General features: G+C 39.0%; 1 protein-coding gene and 1 long non-coding RNA gene across 8 annotated transcripts in view; one reads left to right on the top strand and one right to left on the bottom strand.

The window, feature by feature from the left end:
• The window catches only part of LOC149131584 (uncharacterized), a 22,304-nt gene extending 1,069 nt beyond the window's left edge, over nucleotides 1–21,235 (bottom strand). The window contains exons 1-2 of the long non-coding RNA XR_016237486.1: nucleotides 20,846–21,235; nucleotides 1–2,620 (exon numbers count right to left, since the gene is read on the bottom strand). The exon at nucleotides 1–2,620 is cut by the window's left edge and continues 1,069 nt beyond it. This is a non-coding gene — a long non-coding RNA (uncharacterized LOC149131584). The remainder of the gene's footprint in view (nucleotides 2,621–20,845) is intronic.
• Nucleotides 1–22,308, top strand: part of LOC106877577 (putative monocarboxylate transporter 5) — an 89,973-nt gene that overhangs the window by 49,186 nt on the left and 18,479 nt on the right. For 3 of the 7 annotated variants that reach the window (XM_089337966.1, XM_089337965.1, XM_089337967.1), the window contains 5 exons: nucleotides 6,259–6,634; nucleotides 7,463–7,606; nucleotides 8,810–9,904; nucleotides 10,358–10,627; nucleotides 11,239–11,364. In XM_089337966.1, coding sequence (XP_089194092.1) covers nucleotides 6,361–6,634; nucleotides 7,463–7,606; nucleotides 8,810–9,904; nucleotides 10,358–10,627; nucleotides 11,239–11,364 — 1,909 coding nt within the window. In that variant the 5' untranslated portion in view covers nucleotides 6,259–6,360. Of the gene's footprint in view, nucleotides 1–6,258; nucleotides 6,635–7,462; nucleotides 7,607–8,809; nucleotides 9,905–10,357; nucleotides 10,628–11,238; nucleotides 11,365–16,503; nucleotides 16,790–22,308 lie in introns of all 7 variants that reach the window. The other 4 variants (XR_016237484.1, XR_016237485.1, XM_089337968.1 and 1 more) reach the window with 2 other exon arrangements.

The raw sequence follows: 22,308 nt of genomic DNA, 5'->3' as shown, positions 1-22,308 counted from the left end.
TGTATTCTACTTAACCCTTTAGCATTCAGATTACTCTCTCAAATGCAATGCCTATTTATTTGTTGTTTTGTGAATCTTGTGGCTAAGAGATTTTCATGAGGTGATTGCTCACATTTAGAATGGCATTGCAGGATAGCTATGAAAGGCCAAATCTGGCCAGTTTTAGCATAAAACTAGTAGAATATGTAGGCTAGATATGGCCAGTTTGACTGCTAATCATTAAAATCATAATGAATTTATTGTATACATTGCTCAGGCTCACTACAACTCATCAGGAAAAGTAGCTAAAAGCGTATGAACAGTACATAGAATAATGCACAGGAAATAAACTGAGTCATTTAAAAAAGGGGAAGAAGCCTCATGTGTACTATTGGCGAATTTCAGGAATCCTGGACGATTTAAAAGGCCAAGTTGCTGTGGTTTTCATCAGAGATAAAATCTCTTATTGGAGTGTTGTGCTAAAAGTATAATACCTATTAGAGGGAGACAAAAAGGAACATCATCCCAGGAGCAGATAGGGAGAACACTAAATACATTTCAACGTCCCTGAATCTTTTCAATAACATGCATTCACAGCCATATACCTAGATGAAATCTCTGTGGTTGTGACCGGAATGTCTTGTTGGTCATAGACCTACTGGCTCAGAGCTGACCTTGGTTTAAATGACAACACCACCACCAATATATCACTTTTCTGAGTGGTTATTTAGAGGTGGGGGTGACAAGGTAATAGGATCAATGTGTGAATCTATTTATAGGTAAACTGGAGGTATTCAATAGGTTTGGGTGAGCCCAGAGAGAGAGAGAGAGAGAGAGAGAGAGACACACACACACACACACACACACACACACACACACACCAGCTCCATGTAAATATAACTACTATTTACCATTTGGTTTAATTGTTTTTCACAAATTACGTTGCCAATGGCTTTGCTCATGTGTGTGTGTGTGTGTATTTATATAATGTATGTAGGCATGCATGCATTTCTCTCTAACAATCTGTCTGTTTATCATGTGTGTATGCATATGTGTTTATATATGAGAGAGAGAGACAGAGAGAGAAAGAGAGAGAGCTGCAGGTGTGCAAGAAAAACAATAATAATAATAATAATAATAACAATCACAACAAAAACAGCTGAAGCCAATGTAAGAATACAAACTGCAATTAAAGCTTTACAAAAATATAAGCCAGAATCCAACAGAGAGAAAAAAAATTAGTGTTTAAAATAGGAATTTATACCAACAAATACAGCTTCCTTACTTCCCTCCTTTCTGTCTTCCTTTCTTTCTCACCCCCCCCCCCCTCTTTCTCTGCTTCTCTGTTTTTGTTTGTCATCTCAGATAACAAAATAAGTTAGCTGCTGCCCTGGAAGGGTGAGAGGAAGTGTAGGTGTGTGTAGTGGTGGGGGATATTTTTCTGTATTTTTTTTTGTTTTTTTTTATTTCAATTTACACATTTGATTTTTTTTTGTTTTTTTTTTCTAAGTAAACTAGTTTCTTTATTTAGGCAGAAGGCCAGTTGTTGTTGTTGTTCTTATTGTTAAGTTAATTTCTTTCATAAGGAACACTGTGTGTGTGTGGGGGGTTTAGGGTTAGGGTATCATGACAGGCCCGGTTGGAGGTACAACCTTCTGAGTTCATTTACCGGACTTAGAAAAACTGAAGGGCCCCTGCAATAAGTGTGTGAATCTTAATTAACTGCAATTAAAGCTTTACAAAAATATAAGCCAGAATCCAACAGAGAGAAAAAAAATTAGTGATTTTCCTGTATTTTCTTTTACCCCAAAGCCAGGAACTTTTCAGCACTCCCTTGTAAGATTAGGGTATTCAACATGTCCTTCCTCTTTTTAAGATGCTAGCATTTAACCTGAGGGGGTGCTTTGGCTGCTGTTTCTAGCATGTAGAGATCCTCAGTACTGGATCGACATTATTTATTCTACTTGCTTCATTTATTGGACTGCAGCTATACTGGGGTACTGCCTTGAGGGGTTTAATCAAAACTTGCTTCCCCTGGGCATGGACACATTCAAGCTCCAACGTCTGGCAACTGACTTGGTCGACACCCATAAGATTATTCACCATCTTTCCAACAACAACAACTTTAGGCACCTTTTTGAATTCCATATGTTTAACAATACCACCCATGACTTTTGGAAATATTCACGCTCAGGATTGCTGAAGCATAAAATAAATTATCATGCTTTGCACTTCAGGGTGTTTCGTTACAAGATTACTCACCGTCAGTACTTTTTTTTTTCCCCCCAAGACTTCTTCAGTGTTCACTTCCTGTGCATATTCAGTCCACTTGCGATAGGAAGAGCATCCAGCCATAAAAAAATGCCAAAACAGAAAAATGCCAAAACAGACACTGAAGCCCGGTGCAGTATTCTACCTGGCCAGCTCCTGTTAAACTGTCCGACCCATGCCAGCATGAAAAACAGACGTTAAATAATGATGATAATACATACATACATACTCACGCGCGTGTGCGTGATCTCTTTCCTCATTTCAAGGGAAGGATTTTTCATTCCAGAGGTCTTTGAAAGTGCTGAGTGATTGGTCTTAATGTCAACAAGGAATATCAACCATGATTCCGAGTTCTATTCCAGGCTGTCACCTGAATAATAATAATAATAGTAATAATAACATCGAAAAATACCTTAGGAATGAGAACCCAGGTTTGAAATTTCCCCAAGACACATGGAAGGTATATCAACTGAAACGTGTTAACAAGATGAGGACAAATATCCGTCAAATGTAAATAATGTACATAGTTCCTCATCTCTTAAATACATAACATCATTAGAAATTTCTATTTCTAGATAAAAGAAAAAAAAATACAATGGTGACCCTGGTGTAATATGAACTTGCAGTCAGAATATATTGTCATGACTGAATACAATATAGTATTTAGTGTAGAAGCCTGATGCCAAACCTACGAATGTTCTTCCCAACCCAATCCACTTCAAAATTGTTCTATGACACATTTCTGGGTTTATGTAATTTACATGCTCAACATATGTGTGTGTGTGTGTGTGGGGGAGACTTAGCCTCATCAGGCAATAAGCTACAGAAGCTACTAAAGAAAGGTACTAGGTTTTTGTTTTAATGTATGTATCAGATAAGGGCATTGACCCCCAAATTCTAGGCCTTTTAGTTACCCCTGCAACTTCTTAGCTAAGAAAAAAAATTGCGTGTGTGTTTTTTTTTTTTGGTGTGTGTCTAGATAGAATAGGTGTGTGGTGTGTGTGCATTTGAGATTTAATATATATTTACACACACACACACACACACACACACACACACACACACACACACACACACACACACACAGACACACACACACACACACACACACACACACACACACACTTGAATTGGCATTATTCTCAAATTAGCAGTATATGTATGCATTGAGTACCCAAGGAAAAAAACAAACAAAACAGTCCACATGTTGTAAACAAACCCAAATTTTGTGTTTACACACACACACACACACACACACACACACACACACACACACACACACACACACACACACACACACACACACACACACACACACACACACACACACACACACACACACACACACACACACACACACACACACACACACACACATACACACACACACACACACACACACACATATACATACATATATTTATACACTCGCGCGCGTGTGCATAAATTGTGTGTGTATGTAGAAAACCCAGTATATGTCCATGCGGAAGTGTTTATATGCATAGTGTAAATGTATAAACCTTACATTGCTATACACTAGACGTATACACGTGCACACACTTTCTCTCTCTCTCTCTCTCTCACACTTTCTCTCTCTCTCTCTCTCACACTTTCTCTCCCTCTCACACACTTTCTCTCTCTCTCACACACACACGCCCTGTGTTGAGATGTTGTTTACAAACAACTAATGGTTGAGCTCTGTTGCCTTGAAAGGTTCAAATTACACAAGTGTCATGTGGGCTGTCGTTGTCATTTACTCCACTTCTCCATCGGGAAGTAAGAGAAATTACAGCTTACCAACAATTTAATGTTCATACACACATACACACACACACACACACACACACACATACACACACACTCCCTCTCTCTCTATCTCTCTCTCTCTGCTTCTCACATAATGTATACCACTCCCTCTCTTTACATGCAAATATGTATGTGTATATAACATATATATATATGCATACATGCTCGTACACACTTGTATTTGTGGGTACCAATATCTATGGGTGTGTATGAGTATTAATATATCTTTATATATAAATATATATATATATATATATATATATATACATGCACACACATGCATATGTACGTACTTATATATAATGTGTTTGTGTGTGTGTGTGTATATATATATATATATATATATATATATATATATATATATTTATATATAAAGATATATATACACACACACTCATGCATTCACTACACAGTTCTTTCTCTGATAAACTCTCCTCTCTCTATCTCTCCCTCTCTTTTTTCCTCTCTCTCCTGTTTCCCCTCCTTTCTTTTGTTCTCCATTCCATTGTCATTCCTTCATTTCTCTCTTTTCTTCTTCTCACTACTCCCTCTCTCTCTCACTATCTCTTCTCTTCATCCCTCCCCCTTTTACTTTCTCATATCCATTATCTTCTATCTCTCTCTCTCTCTCTCTCTTGCCATCACTGTCTGTAGTGCACTTGTACTAATTCTGCCTCCCTGCTTTGATGCTTTAAATCGTGCACATGCAGTACATATATTCACATTTACATTTACATGCGCATACTTGCCCACTCTCGCTGCTATCATAAAGTCATGCTCAGTTTGGAAAAAGATTAGCAAATGGATTCAAGAGGGGCATTCAGCTCAGCAATGGATCATATTTTGCATGTTATTTCCCCTCAGCAAATCATACCATCAGGATCTCTTTATTTCTTGTCTTGCTTTTATAGGTGAGAGATGAGGGATTTGTATCCCTCATCTCTCACCTACAAAGAGAACAGTAGCTTATCCTCCTTCTTGGAACCTACTCAGCTTTTCCTAACAGTTTCTTTTTTTTCTTCTTTAAATGCTCACACTACACTTAGAAGACAAACAGTCACACCAGGTCACCACAGTTCAATAATCACGTGCATGTAAACCAGCTATTGACATAATTACTCACACAGATACACCTTTCATTTCCTATCACTCCTACACCACACATACACACTACCACAATTCAGCATGCACACACATTCACAGTCAAATACATAAATTCATGCACACACATACATGGGAGAGAAACAGTAGCTATACACATGAAATCAGCATTCACCCACACAAACACCAAACATATTCAATACCAGACACACATAAATACACATACACAGCTGTCTACATATATGCCAAAAATACATTCTCATGCACACCATCAATGTATTCAACAGCTGACACATAAACATGATCATTACTACTCTTTGTGAACTCTTCTATGTTGGTCACCACTTTTTTTTTCCTCTCACTACCATCTTGTCCCCAAAATCTGTAGATGCAAGTGGATTAATTTGTGTCTTTTTCTGTTCTTTTTTTTATATTTCTTTTCCTTCGTTCATTCAATATCAAACTTATGTAACATTTTATTGTGCTATTCATTGTCTGTTATATATACAAACAAACATTGACACATCAGATGAGCTGACATTTTCTTAGAAATCAAGAAATTTTCAATCACAGGAGAATAGCTGAAAAAATACTCCGAAAGACAGAAAAAAGTGGCCAACAGCCGCTACAGATAATCACACTCCGTAGTGGCTACTGGCCACACTTTATCATCTATGGATGTATTTTTGCCTAATTTTCCAAAACTGTTTTCATAACTATTTTCCTGTGTTCGAGATTTTCCTAATTTCTAAGAATATACACATACATATTATACAAGGGAGTGCTGCAAAGTTCCTGGTTTTAAGGGTATCACGAAAGGCCTGGCTGGAGGCCCAACCTTCTGAGTTCTTTTACAGGGCTTAGAAAAACTGAAGGACCACTGTAATAAGTGTGTGAATCTGAGAGGGGAATAAGTTGAATAAAATCATAATTAATCGGTCCTCCTCTATTTTCTTTTACCCAAAGCCAGGAACTTTTCAGCCCCCACCCCATTCGTGTATGGCAGGGTAGTGGTATGTACCTATTCTCTTACTTTTTTGTCTTTGCTCCTTTTTAAAACATATGTTAATCTTTGTTTTTTTTTCTTCTTATTTGTTACAGGTGTGACCTAGGTGTGTGGCAGCCCCGACCCCTCCCTCACTGTTCACTGGTCAATCTGGCTTCCGAGCTGGACCCTATACATCACTATATCGGAGTCAGAAGATGACTATGATGAAACCAAAGGACAAGGGAAAAGATCCTGCCACACCTATTAGGGTGTCTGGTCACGAACAGCCAAGGCCCCAAATCATTGAACCACCGGACGGCGGCTGGGGTTGGGTCGTGACCTTCGCTTCGTTCCTTTGCAATGTGATTGTGGATGGGATATGTCTTTCGTATGGGTCAATAAAGCAAGTCTTTGAGGATCACTTTGGTGTCACGGCAACAGCTTCTGCCCTGATTGGCTCTCTGTTGACAGGCAGTTACCTCATGATTGGTAAGTCATATCTATCTATCTATCTATCTATTTATCTATCTATCTATCTATCTATCTATCTATCTATATATATATATATATATATATATATATATTATCTTTTTCACTTGTTTCAGTCATTGGACTACAGCCATGTTGCATTAAAGGAACAAACACAAAGGCATACACACACACACACACACGCGTGCACATGCATGTATATGCGAGATGGTAGAAACGTTAGCACGCCGGGCAAAGTGCTTAATGGCATTTCGTCTGCCGCTATGTTCTGAGTTCAAATTCCGCTGAGGTTAACTTTGCCTTTCATCCTTTCGGGGGTTGATTAAATAAGTACCAGTTACGCACTGGGGTCGATGTAATCGACTTAGTTCCTTTGTCTGTCCTTGTTTGTCCCCTCTATGTTTACCCCCTTGTGGGCAATAAAGAATTACACGCACACGCACGCACACATGTGCGTGCAACAGACTTCCTCAGTTTCCGTCTTCTAATTTCACTCGCAAGACATTATTGTTCTGTCTGTGGTTGTAGTAGAGAACCCTTGTCCAAGGTGCCACACAGTGAGCCTGAACCAGAGACCACATGGCTACAAACCAAGCTTGGCTTTGATTCTTAGCTAACATAGATAGAAACTTGAGCCAAGGTTATAGAAGTAGATTCTATCGGAAAGAACGAAAGATGTACAGAAGATTCTATTAGTTATGTAGAGCCCTTGAACACAGACGGGATTCTTAAGCAAATCTATGTTCTCGACAAAAATATTCTTACCCTCTCTCCTGCCACAAGTTTCCTCACCATTTATTGCTGTTTGTTTTATTCCATATTTTCCAGGTCCTTTTGCAAGTACACTGGCCACGAAATATGGATGTCGTAAGGTTACCATTGCTGGCAGCATCTTTGCAGCAGCTGCATTTTTTATTAGTAGTTTTTCATCCAGCATCCAGATGTTGATAGTGACCTATGGAATTCTGGGAGGTAAGTGATGATGGTGATGGTGGTTTCTATGTTTGCTTATTGCTGCTCTCTGTGTGTTGTGTGTGTGTGTGTGTGTGTGTGTGTGTGTGTGTGTGTGTGTGTTTTGAAGTGATTGTGTTGTGTCTGTGTATTGATGTGGTTGTGCATATGTAGTGAAGTGATTGCTCAAGAACCCGACACATATCCCAGTCCAGGAATCGAACTTACAACCTCATAATGCTCAAACCAGTGAGCTATGCACCTTCACACATACACACACACATATGTGTGTGTGTGTGATGGGCTTCATTCAGTTCCAGTCTATCAAAATCACTCAAAGGACTTAGAATCATCCCTGAAACTTACCAATTTGCCTGAGACTTACCAATTTGCTGCATGGTGGGAATTGAACCCAAGACCTATTTGATGGGAAGCAAGCTTCTCAGCCTCAAGCCATGCCTGTACCTGTGATATATTTAACCCTTTAGCATTCAGACTTCTTTGTCAAATGTATTGCTTATTTATTCACATAGTTTTGAATTAATCATGCATTGTTTTATAGCCTTGAGATTTTGAAGAGGTAACTTAATTTTAGAATGATATTGTAAGGTTGGTATGAGGGTCCGGAACTGGCCAGTTTGAACATAAAACAGGTAGAATATTTTGATTCGATTTGGCTGGTTTACATGCTAAAGAGTTAATGAAAATTTTAACAGTTAATTAATATTTCGTTATCATTGTTTGATGTACACTTTTCCATGCTTGCCTGGGTCTGACAGAACTTGTTGAGGCAGGTTTTCTACAGCTTGATGCCCTTCCTGTCACCAACCCTCACATTTTTCCAAGTAAGGTAATATTTTTCTCTATGTCCAGATGTGTTTTGCATGGAAGACTGCAAATGAGCAACGTCGCTTGTATGACAGTGATGCTCATTTACAATCATTACACGATGTTAGAATAAGGGTACACACAGACACACATAAAAACAGGGTTTTATCAGTCTCTTTGCCAAATTGATGACTTTGGTTGGCTGGGGGCTATAGTAGAAGACACTTGCCCAAGGTGTCACTCAGTGGGACTGAACCTGAGCCCACATTGTTTGGAAACAATCTTCTTAACCACACAGCCATGCCTGCACCAGATTATTTTATATGTATTTTTTTTTTTATGAAAAAGAAATACGGTTTTTAATTAAAATTTTCTTTTTTTTTTTTTTTTTTGCAGGCATCGGATTTGGATTTATCTACCTTCCTTCAATTGTGATAATCGGGTATTGGTTTGAGAAGAAACGAGCTTTTGCTACAGGGGTTGCAGTTTGTGGAATGGGTCTCGGTACTTTTATCTTCCCACCTCTTACTGAGTACTTGCTGCAGAAGTACAACTGGCAAGACTGTGTGATAATCATATCAGGATTGATACTCAACTGTGCTGTGTGCGGAGCCCTTTTTCGTCCGGTCCGTCCACATACGAAGCGGATGAAGCGGGGCTTCGTCGCACGGGGTTCGATCATGCGAGCCCTTATCGAGGAGAAAAAGCGACAGCGTACCATATCTAACGGATCTCTCGACAACTGTATCATCACCAACGACAACCGTCTCATCAAATTGGATTGTATCGGCTCCAACCGCAGCAGTATTGCATCCTACTTTCAGCGGTCGAGGAGCCCACACAGTTCAAAGTGCCCCAGCAGGAGCAGCCTGCTACCACAAAGCTTAGTTGTCGAGTCCTTTAGGATGGATGGCACGACTACGAAACCCATGAGCTCAAACTTGCTGAAACCCCCTGCTCCCCCCGCTATCCACTCGATGGACATTCCTGAAAGCAACAAGCTGATCACGAACAGTATGTCCTGTATGCCCAAAGCGAAAAGTTGTGATTCCCTCACGCATGAGGACCCTTGGGACAAACTCTCTGAGGAGGGCTCATTGAGCACTCGTAGTCTCAGTTATGTCGGCGTCAGTGACTCACGTATTGAGATAAACACGCCCTCGGCTGAGGCATCGGCTGTGAACAGCACATCGGCAAGCCCATGCGAAAGCAGGTGTGAAAGCCGACAGACTATTAACACAACAAACCATGAAGATCCCCCTAAGTGTTATCTTTACAATTGCAACAGTGATTTACCACCTTGCCTTATGGGCTCCAGTATTGTTAGCATTGCTAAATTCCAGGCCAGTATTCGAAGTTTGGAAAGCATTTATGAAAACAATGGACACTCAAGAAAACTTCTACAGATGTTCCAGGAAATAATTGATCTGTCACTATTCCGAAATTTGACATTCTGTGTCTTGCTTCTCTCTACATTTCTTAGCATGTTAGGTACGTTGGTTTTTTTTTTTTTTTTTGTCATCAACTGCTGTCTCTTTTACTACTAAATGCTAACACTAACCTCCACTGACAACAGCTCAGTCGCCATTACAACAACACTCGCTACTATTGCTACAAGCACTACCAACACCACCACCACCACCACCACCAAGACTACCGTTCACCACCAATACTGCCATAAGCTTTCTTACCATGATAATGGCTCCTGCTACGAGCATTCCCACTTCTGCTGTTATCACCACCATCACCATCATTACTAACACCACCACCACCACCATCACCATCATCCCCACCTCTATTGTCACCACCTTCTCTGCCACCACCACCAAGACCACAAGTAGCACCACCACCATCATCAACATCATTACTATCTCTAACTTCTATTGCTATAAAAAAAAAAAATAGAAAGCAAAAATAAAAACGTATATTTCTCGCTCTTCCTAGGTTTTTTCATCCCGGTTGTCTATTTGCCCGCATTGGCACAGCAAATTGGCATGAACAGCCAGGAATCATCATACCTCGTGTCGGTCAGCGGTGTTACGAACATTGTTGGACGGCTACTCTCAGGTTTTCTGGCTGACCGTCCAGTCTTCGGTGCACTACACATCAACAACACAGCCCTCATAATGGTAGGATTGTGCACCATCTTCTGCCCGTTTCTCAAAGACAAGACCACGCTCAATATCTACAGTGGCATCTATGGTCTTGGAGTGGGTAAGTAGGTGATGGAGGGCCATTGTCCCTTCACCTCATTTCATTTTTTTTGTTTATTATTCTTTTATTCTTTTACTTTTTTATTTTATTCTTTTACTTGTTTAAGTCATTTGACTGTGGCCATGCTGGAGCACCGCCTTTAATCGAACTAATTGGCTCCAGGACTTATTCTTTGTAAGCCTAGTACTTATTCTATCAGTCACTTTTGTTGAACTGTTAAGCTACGGGGACATAAGCACACCAACATCAGTTGTCAAGTGATGGGGGGGGGGGAACTATGAGTGTAACTGAGGGTTTAAGTAGTAGAAACGTTGTACTACTCACAGAGAATCTTGCCTCTCACAATATAGAAACATTATGTTATTGTATTCCTAGTTAGCAGTAGGCAGAAAACCTACTACTATCTAGTTGAGTGCTTAACTAACGACAAGGTGGAGGTTACTACTGTCTTTGCATAGTTGGATGGTTTGGTTAGCAATTCAGGACTGTACCATTATTGAGCAAGTGGGTGTGAGGTTCAAACAATTTCCTTTTTAAATTTTTGTCCCCCCCCCTTGCGATATTTAATTTCATTTTGCTTTTCTTTTCTTTTTTTTTTTTTTTTTTTGCAGCTGCCTTTGTCTCCCTGAGGTCCGTTTTACTTGTGGATCTACTCGGCTTGGGTCAACTGACCAAATCGTTTGGATTACTTACGCTTTTCCAAGGTATTGCCACAATGGCAGGACTACCACTTGGAGGTGAGTGACCCTCTTCTTGTGATCTTTATTGGAAATAATTCTATGTTGTGTGCGTGTGTGTGTATATGTATATATATATATATATATATATATATATCTCACAAGAGCGGAATAGCCAGATGTTTGGATAGATAGATAGATAGATAGATAGATAGATGAAAAGATGTCCATTGGAATATACATATATATAAGTAGCAGAGAGAGAGCCAGAGGATAAAATATATAGATAGAGGGTTAAGAGTGGTGTACACCATATATATATATATATTTATATACACATATATACAATAGATGAATATATATATATATATGTATATATATATATATATATATATATATATATATATATATATATATATATATAAAATAAAGACATGTGGATATATAGATGGATAGGAGATGGTCAAGATTGCCAGAGGCTCTCTTATTGGTTCACTAGTTCTTGGGTTTTATTTGCATTGATGCCTCTGATGGAGCTGTACTCCTGACATTGTTCTGTTTCTCATTTACTCTTCCATTGCTAATTACCATTTTCCTTCACACATACCACATAACCCCTTATGTAATAGAATGTACCCATCTCCTATGATCTTGCTTCATGGAACCAACGAGGGAGCCTCTACATGGATACCCAAGCCTGCTAGAAATAGATGCCAAATCCCTTTCTAATTATAATCTTACTGTCTTTAAAAAAAAATATTGCATGAATCTGGAAAATTAAAAAAAAAAGAAGAAAAAAAAAGGGTAATTGACAAGATGGTCAAGATTGAAATATCTTTGATCATACTTGAACAAGGTTGACCTGGGGCTAAACAATAATGGTTGCTATAGCAACCCTACTTAATCCCTCGCTCCCTCATGCATGCATGCTTATAAGCGTTCGCCAACATCATTGTCATCACAATCATCATTGATTGTTGCTGTTGTCATCATCATCATCATCATCATCGTTGTTGTTGTCATCATCGTTTGTTGTTCAACCATTGCCTTGCAACAATCTTAACACATAATCCAACATTTCCCGTGTTGTGGATAATTCCTGCCTATCCTTGTCCAGTCTGTCCCCATCTGTGCCAACCATGTCAACCACACCTGTATCTTCTCCTCCTGCCTAGGTCAGCTTTGCTTTTCATCCTATTGGAATCAATGAAATAAGTTCCATTTGAGCACTGGGGTTGATGTAATCAGCTAACCCCTTCCTCCAAAAATTTCAGGCCTTGTGCCTATAATTGAAAAGTCATTATCATTAATAATTGGCAGTACTATTAAAATGTTGAACAAAATACCTTGAGGTGGTTGTTCCAGATCTTTACATTCTGAGTTCAAATCCCACCGAGGTGAACTGCCCTTCATCCTTCAAAAGCATCAGAGTTTTAGAGAGGTTTTCTATTTCCATTACTGACATTGTAATTAAGGCATAATTTTAAACTGTTAATTGCATTTTAAAGAAAGAAACTTTGTTTTCAATATTTACACTTCTACAAGTATATTTTGATTGGTTTTAACTTTCACTGTCATGAAGCATCTTATTTTTAGTAATGAAAGGCTGAAAAATCAAAGTGAAAGAAGACCAAGCCAACCATGCCCTTCTAAGAGAACACACAAACCAAAACCAAGACTGCTGCTAAAAGCATATCACCCACCACTCCAAAAAAAAAAAAGAAAATACATATATACCCGTTGCATGTAAGCGAGTATGACCTGGTAACTTGTACTCTTCTTTCACTATCTATCTTAGGTGCCTGTCTTATCATGAGCAGACACAGATACCCTCTCAGCCATCTCACCCTTGACCCAGCAGAACATTGAGGACATGACAGCTGGAAGTCGCAAAGGGCCATGTCAGCTCTAGACTCATTATAATTTTCAGCTGAGCAAACTGGAGCAGTGTGAAATGAAATGTGCATTGCTGCAGTTCACAATGTGCTGCCTGGTCCAGGAACTGAGCCTGTGGTCTCATGATCATGAACACAACGTTCTAACCACTAGGTTATGGTCTTGTAACCTAGTCAAAGCATAGTCAGTCCACATTACCCCATAAGGAGTATAGGGCTAGTTTCACTGATGTATATACTCCTCCCTGGATGGGATGCGAGTCCATCACAGGATTATTCTTTTTCACCAGCTGAGTGAACTAGAACGACAAAAAATGTAGTGCTTTAGTCAACAACACATCGCCCAGTCCAGGAACTGAAACCACAATCTTACGATCACGAGTCCAACACCCCAACAAATACACCCTACGCCTCCACTGGTCAAAGCATAAGTTACCAAAATGAATGGTGAAAATAGATGACCTCAAAAGTAGTTCAAATCCAGTCTGGGACTACGTGCATCAAAGACCAGCAACTTGTGATGTTTTCACATGTTTTCATATTTGCTCCATGTCCTACATGGTATATTAATTATACCATACCTTACATATAAAAATATGTTTGCATATCCGTACCCCCACTTCAATCTCTGGTTGTATTTATATAAGCAAAAGTTAAACACAAAAGACAATCTAAAAGCCACCAACAATCCAATGGTTCACAAATGTATTTGATTTGAGAAAGTTTTTCGAAAAAGTTTCCATGACCCAAAGAGAATACCTCAGTGGTCCATTAATGGGTTGTGATTCACCTACTGCCAACCCACTTGTATATATCCCAGATAAAAACACCTGGCAGTGATCACAGATCAAACCAATTGAAATATATTTTGAAGATGTAAATTTGAAGAACTGTTCCATTGCTAGAGATGAAGTTGATAATCTGAACAATTATAATCTGATTAACAAGACCTCATGTCAGACATTCAGATGCTTAATTTGAAAAAAAAATGGTTTTTGGTTTGACTTTATTTTATGATGGGATTATGTACAAATCCAGTAGCAAGATGTCTAGTGATGATGATGATGATGATGATAGATAAAATCCATTTTAAATGTAGTGTAAACTACTGTAGGGAGGGAAAGGGCAATACCACTGTAAGGCGGGGCTATAATAAGACCACTGCGGGGAGAATCAAAATGCTGCAGGAAAAGATCTTGGTATTACCATTGTGGGGTGGAACCTTGAGGAGGGACCTTGATGATGCCACTGTGGGGGGGGGGGACATTCAGAATTCTGCTGTGAGGAAGGACTTTGAGGAGGGACTTTGAGAAATGCCACTGTGGGAGGGTCCTCTCTGTGGGGAGGGACCTTGAGAATGTCTCTGTGGGGAGGGACCTTGAGAATGTCTCTGTGGGGAGGGACCTTGAGAATGCCACTTTGAGGAGGGACCTTAATAATACTACACTGGGGTGGGACCTTGAGAATACTACTGTGGGGTGGGACCTTGAGAACGCCACTGTGGGGAGGGTCCTTATAAATAAATGCCACTCTGAGGGTGGGTCTTATATCTCAGTGGGGAGGGACCTTGATATTACCTCAGTGGGGGGGAGGGACCTAAGAACCTTGAGAATGCTTCTTATGCTTCAATGTTTTTTTCTTTTTGTTTTGTTAAAGACAAGAGGAGAGTTGTGGACAAGTGTCTGTGGCCCAACAGCTGCTATCAGCATAATTGTCCAACCTTATCTATAGCAGCCAAGGGAACTTAACCTTTAGAAAAAAACAGAATCCATGACTTTGGTAATTTTCCCAACTCAAGCAAAAATGAGCAAGGGAAATAACTGAGTGGCTAGCAACATGCACTTGAACAACACACTTAATACAGGTATATCATATACCATACAACAAAAATTCTTGATTGATTAAAATTATCTCTGCCTCTAAAGGATGTATGTTTATGTGTCTTTGTTCTGGTGCAGCATGATTGTTGTAAATGAGTTTCATTCATTTCCAATATGCTGCAAAAACGTATCCTCCTGCCATAGGGAAATATTACCATATTACCTTGCTTGGAAACAAATGAGGGTTGACAACAGGAAAGGCATCCAGCCACAGAAAATCTGCCTCGGTTAACTCTGTCTGATCTATGCAAGCATGGAAAAGTGGGCATTAAAACAATGATTGTGATGTTAACACCAACAGCCAAGCGCACAAAGGCTTTACCGTTTCAACTTAATTGTTGTATGAAAAATAGTGGTGGGTTTTTGAGGTACATAATATATGATAAGATGACCCACAGAAGAAGCAGCACCCCTAAAAACACCAGGAAATATTCTTCTGGTGAAACCCTCAATAGTGTCTACACGTGGGCAAGATTGAAAGAACTGTTTGAACACAGGCATTTTATTCTTTTGCCTGTGACAGTCAATATGACCAAACTCCACTTGGAGAGGAAGATGAGGAGAGGGAGCGACTGTAATCCAATAAATTTGCTGAAAGGCAGGTGAGGGTAGTAAGAGAATGGAGTAGGCCCAAAAGAATCGACCTACTCTTTGCATGTACCTACAGCTCGGAGAACACAACTGGACTTAGCCTTGATGGCCAGAGTAACCTTGGTTCTGTACGGTTCCTTGGTTGAGTGTAGGTGACCATCCTTTTAGTGGGATCTCCTCATTTCATGTCTGTTATTATTTTCCATGACCTTTTTCTTTTACTCTCTGGATTTTGCCTTTCAAGATTTCAAATCTTGCCACAGTCATCAGCTTTAGCTTTCACCCTTCCAGGTCAATAAAATAAAGGACCAGTGAAAGCTGGAGTTGGTTTAATTAACTAAACCCCAACTCCTACCAAATTATTGGACTTACACTTATCAAAAATTATTACAGACTTAATTATTTTTATCATTATAAAATGGGTTGTTGTACAGTCTTTTTTTAAGAGTAGTGTAGGGGTAGAATTGGTAGAAACTTGCACAATTTAGATATGTTCTTTAATACTTCCTGAGTTCAAACCCTGCTGATATCAGCTTAGAATGCTACCTTCCCAAGGTTAATAAAATAAAGTACCAGTCCCACTCAAGTACTGACAGGGTCAATATCACCAACTGTCAAGCCCTTTTTTGACCTACTCAGAATTAAGGACCTTGTGTTTATGTCAGAAACCTGTTATCATCCAAAACCCCATTTTTTAACTTTTTTGTTTTTTATTTTATTTTTTTATTATTATTATTTTTTTTCTTTTGGTACCCGGGCGTTGGAATGCTGTGGCGCTACTTTAAGTGTCGGATAATCTGGATTAGTTATCGTCTAAATTTGTTCCCTTGCAGGTTACCTTGAAGATATTACAGGAGATGTGAACGCCACTTTTTATATGAGCGGCATTATGCTGACACTGTCAGGAGTGATCTCACTCCCGCTCAACCGACTCAAGAAGTGGCAAGAGCAACGCGACCAAGTCAGCCCCGAAGAGGAGCCAATCAATGACCAAGACGCCAAAACTGCGAGCCCGTCAGACAGCGGTGTCAGCGAATTGTTTAAGACCGAGGAGTTTGTACAGAATTAGAGAGTACTCCTTGTTTCTTTTTTTTTTTTCTTTTGTTTTATGAATACCAGGTATTCTTTCATTCTTCAGCCTTAGCAGTTTTGGTAATGGATGGGGGCTTAATAGTAATAGTATTGGTGGTGGTGGTGGTGGTGATTCTAAGATTACTAAGTTTTAAGATTCCTAGAATGTGAAAGAGAAAGGTGAGTGGGTGTATTTGCATATATACATACATATATATATATATATATATATATATATATATATATATATATATATATATATGCCCTCGTCTACTCTGGAGGGATTTCCATACCCAAGGATTCTTAACTTTCAGAACTTCCTGCTCTGGTTGTGCTACTGTGAAGCATTGTTGGTTCAAGATAACTCTACAGGCACAGAAATACTGTCAGCAGAGAGCCTGAGATGTAGACAGTGACGAAACCATTCTGTCAACCCTTTCGTCAATGTTTGAATGCCGTTGATAAGTAACTTAGAGGGAGGGAGGGAGGGAAGGATGGTGAAATGAAAATCTCCCCCCCCCTCCCTTTCCCAAATTATTGCAATAAGGATGAAAGTTTTGTGGATGGTGGCTGGATTGAGCAGAAAGAGATCCAGTGCTATCCTATGTCATATACAGGTGACATGGGTGCAGTGCACGTAAGGGGCAAATGATAGTAAAAGAGAGGAGAGAGGGTGTCAAGGAGGCAGAGGGGCAGTTGAGAAAAGGGTGAATGACAGATTAGCAAGAGGGTGAGTAGAGGCAGGGTGGTTGTCGTCGAGAGCAACTCAGCCTTCATCACTTACCTCTGTTTTCATGTTCCCATCACCATCCTTGTTCAGGAAAGAGGGAGTCTTCTCTATCCCCAGAACTGCATATTGTTAATTGTCACAGTCCCTCATCTCTTTTGTGAGTCTCAGCATCTCAAGATCAGTCTTCATCACTTTGTCTCATGGCCTCCTTGGTTTCACTCTTCCCTAGTCTCCATCTACTTTGAGCACTCAGCACTTTTATAAATATATATATATATATATATCTATATATGTATATGCATATATAATACTGTTGTCATTCTTACATATCATAAGCCCATATCAATATAGTTTTTTTTTTTACCTCTTGCACATTACTTCTCATTCCTCTAGTATCTAGTTTTTGTCTCAGCCCCTTCCTACACCATTGTCCATGCATACTGATCGTACACTTCCTGTAGTGCAAGTCTGTCGCGTTTCTTCCCCATCTTCACAAACCTTCGGTATTCAAAGGCCCCGATTCACTCTGTGCGGCATTGCACCTCGTACATAAGCATCATAAACCCTTCCCTTCGCTCTGTCAAAGAAACCCTTTGGTATCAGTAGATGTAAAAGCCCTTTGAATTTTCTTCTCTCTTCATCCCATTCTTACTAGAGTTACTATGCTTTCGGTCCACCTACTTCCACTGCTAATTATGTCACTCGGGTGACACAAGCCATCTATTAATTCTAAGGAGCTACATGTGCTCCTAATGCTTACTAGACTTATGCAGATGCTACATGTGAATTCTGCTTATGCTATTAGCAGCCTGGTTGTGGTCCCTTTGTATATACTGTCTACTGTGTGTGTGTGTATGTGTGTACACATACATATTTACATATGAATATGTGTGTTTATACACACACACACTCATATACATACATACACATACATATGCATGTATGTATGTATTTGAAGTGAGCATGATTGTGTGTGTGGTTCCATTAATGTCCAGTTAGCATCTCTCTCTCTCTCTCTCTCTCTTTTCTTTTCTTTATCCCTACAGAAATACTCAAGCCATTTTACTTTCAGCCACAGATCTTCCATACTGAATGTCCAGCGTCTGTCCCATTTCTGTGAAGTACCAACTTACATGTCCTTTTGTACACGAGAAATATTACACATACACACATGGTATAATAGATGGAAGTGAGTCTCTGTGGTTAAAAAAAAAAAATTACATGACAATGATATTTGGGATTCTCTTGCACATTGGGGGATGGAGTTATGCTAAGTGGGGTGATGTGCTGATTGGAAATGGCATGTCACAGGGGACTCCTTGCTAAGATAGCTGATGTCCAACAAGGGTTTGGTGAAGCAATCAGACACGCATCATGCAGTCTGTCTGATATATATGGGGATTGCTGAGGGTGTATTTTACAAGGTGAATGTGATTCAGTAGAGGTGCAGTGGAAGGGTCAGTTACATATAAAGAGGGGTGGTTAGGGTTGAATGAGGTGGGTGGTGTTGGAAAGGGGACAGGTATGGCAGTTGGGTCCAGAGCAAAGAAGGGATCCTGGTTGAGGGGTAAATGATGGGGGTGTGGAAGAGCCTGTAGATGAATAGGTTATGTAGGCTACAGGTGTGTAAAGGAGGGAAGGGTGGTAGGCAAGAGGGAAAGGGAAGTAGTTATAGGTGGGGCAGGTGTAGGAGGAGAGGATAGAGTTGTGGTTGACATGGTGGGCACAAATTGGACAAGGATAGGCAGGAATTATCCACAACACGGGAAATGTTGGACTATGTGTTAAGATTGTTGCAAGGCAATGGTTGAAGCCTTAGGAAGTATTACCTTGCCTGGAAACAAGTGAGGGTTAGTGACAGGAAGGGCATCCAGCTGTAGAAAACCTGCCTCAATGAATTCCATCTGACCCATGCAAGCATGGAAAAGTGGACGTTAAACAATGATGACTTCATTTGACTATACCTCTGGAAGACAAAAAAGTAGGCAACCACATGGATTTGTGCTTCTGGCTCATGAATTGGTAGAAACACCATTATCTTTAATCATAAACCCAAAACTATGTGACCGTCTACTTTTGTGTTTTCCAGGGGTATAGTCAAATAAAATCATGCCTGCTAAAACCTATTTCTGGGTCCAAAAAAGTTAACCCTTTTGTTAGCATATTTCTGTTGAAATATGCTGCTTTTGTTTGAATTAATTTTGAAAGTAATTTAGTAAAATTAACTTAGTAGTTATTAAGCTGGCTTTGCAACATAAATTAACATATTTTAATGAAACATTTTTTAATTAATACCACTTTAACCCTTTAACATTTAAACTGAACATACCCAGCCAAAATGTTCTGTCTGTTTTATATTCAAAACAGCCAGAGCTGGCCTGTCACACCTACCCTACAATACCATTCTAAAAACATACTATTGCATCATCAAAATTGCAAAGCTATGAGATAAATACATGATCAATTCAAAACAAAGTGAATAAATATTACCTTTGACAGAGTAATCTGAGCGCTAAAGGGTTAATACATTAGTTTCGTACCATAGAACCTGGTATCAAAAGGATTAACAAGACATCTATTCTTTACATACTATTTCATCACATCTCTTAATCCCTTGTTTTACCACCCATTTTCTTTTAAATATGCATTTATCATACTAGTAAGTGTGTATGTCAATTTGATTATTGGGATATCCTTATAAAGCCAAATGACATAGTGTGTGGTCACCTAAGTGCCTTGCTCAAACACATTGTGCGCTGCTCAAGTCAGGAGTTGAACCCATGACTTTATGATTGTGAGCCCAACACCCTAATCAATAAGTCACATACCCTCATATGTATATCTACATACATATATGTGTGTGTGTGTGTGTATATATATACACATACACATGTATTTATACTTTATTTTGGCCAAATCAGTCTCTTGCTATATTGAGTTTCACCTGTGGGTACAGAGGGTCTTTAGGTGAGTTATATCATAACTAACCTGATAGCCCTGTGTGCACCCATAGGCAAAACTCAGTCACAAGGGGCTAACTCAGCTAAAATAAAGTAATATAATTAATCTCTGCTATGGTATTGAGTACTCTCTTTTTTCTGACAGTCAACACTAAACAGGTATATATATATATTTAAATATATATATATATACATAAATGTATGTATATATATGTATGTGTATATATATATATATATATATATATATATATATATATATATGAATAAATGATATGTATAAGTTGTTAGTGTTTCCTGTTTGCATAGTTTACCATGCTTTTGTCATACTATTTAATCTCAAAACAACCCTCGTGTCTTGCCTTACCAGTAATTTAGCTGTGAAGCACAGATCGGAACTGAAATCTCTTTATTTACCTTTCAGATTTCGTCATTTGTTCTTTGTATTTCTCTTGTTTCCTAGTTTTGTTTGCTTTTCAGTATTAACTTTAATGTTGTCCAGTTCCAGCGTTACCCATAACCCCCCTGCACTATGTTATTTTTTTTTTTCTTTCGTATCATAACCTTGCACTATGAAATGTTCATGTTATAACCCTGAGGTGAAACTGATTTTGATGTCTTTTTTCTTTGCCCTGTGACTTCGTAGCAGCATATTAACCCTCTGCCGCATCATGAGTGCAGTAGTCTGAAGCTAGCCCAATGGAAAAGCAGCATCTGAATCATCATTTGTGACATCACTATGCAGTAGTGAAGCACTGAGCCATACCAATATCATAACGTTATTGTGATAATTCTTCACTATAACATAGTGATGTCATAATGCTTTATTGCTACATAGTTACATCATAATGCTTATCTATGACATAGCTGCATCATAACACTTCTATATGATGCATCAATGTCATAAGGCTTCACTATGACATAGCGGTTTTATAATGCTTCACTTGAACATAGCCACATTCAGAAATGCTTCCCTGTGACATTGGATCTTTTATATTGCCTTATTTTTAATGTGTGGTTTTGTAATACAGTGGAATCTTGGTTTACGAAAAAATTTTTTGAGCACAAAATATCTTGGGTGACAGAGTGTCTTGACTAACAAACACACAAGCTAGCAAGAATGGTTGGCTACAAGTTTGGAGTATCAGCAGGTGACCATCAGCTGGTGTCAAACTTTACCTCAGTGCACATCCCTGCTTGAATTCACCATACTTTTTCTTGAATTTCCTATGGGAAAAATAGTTTCAATTTACGAATGTTTCAGGTGACGGACAGCCTTCAGGATTGAATTAAATTCGTAAACTGAGATTCCACTGTGTTTTAATAATCTAGTTTGTCACAATGTTGTCATTGTGGCATCGTGTTATTTCAACATGCCATACTGATATGATGTTTTACAAAGATTTTAGCAATATCTTAGTATTAATTACTCTTTTGTATATGATTTTTGTTTTTCAATTTTTCTATATTGTAATGTTGTACTTATAACACCAGTCTCAGACTTAAACCTATAAAAACAGGTATGAAAACGACATGCTGTCCCCATATACAATGCTGTGGCTGATGTCCTGAAGCATCATAGAGCACTCTTTCGATAACATCACAATATCGCACATGCATCATCATCAATGGTGCTACACAATATTCTCAGGCAAAACATTTTCGATTATGTCTGAATAGTAGTCATACATCACCATCATTGATGTTCCCAATATCTCAGAGATAACACCATCAATAATCTCACAATATCACACATATAGCACCATCAGTAGTGTTCATGATATCTCTGAAAAAAATTTTCAATAAGATAGATAGAATATGGGATTCTTTGCAGTTTCCATTTATCAAATCCACTCACAAGGCTTTGGTTGGCTCAGGGT

Source organism: Octopus bimaculoides, chromosome 20 (genome assembly GCF_046866305.1).
Source record: "Octopus bimaculoides isolate indiv1 chromosome 20, ASM4686630v1, whole genome shotgun sequence".
Lineage (NCBI taxonomy): Eukaryota > Metazoa > Mollusca > Cephalopoda > Octopoda > Octopodidae > Octopus > Octopus bimaculoides.
Note: the sequence above shows the minus strand (reverse complement) of the source record. Positions and strands in the feature narration are given on the sequence as shown.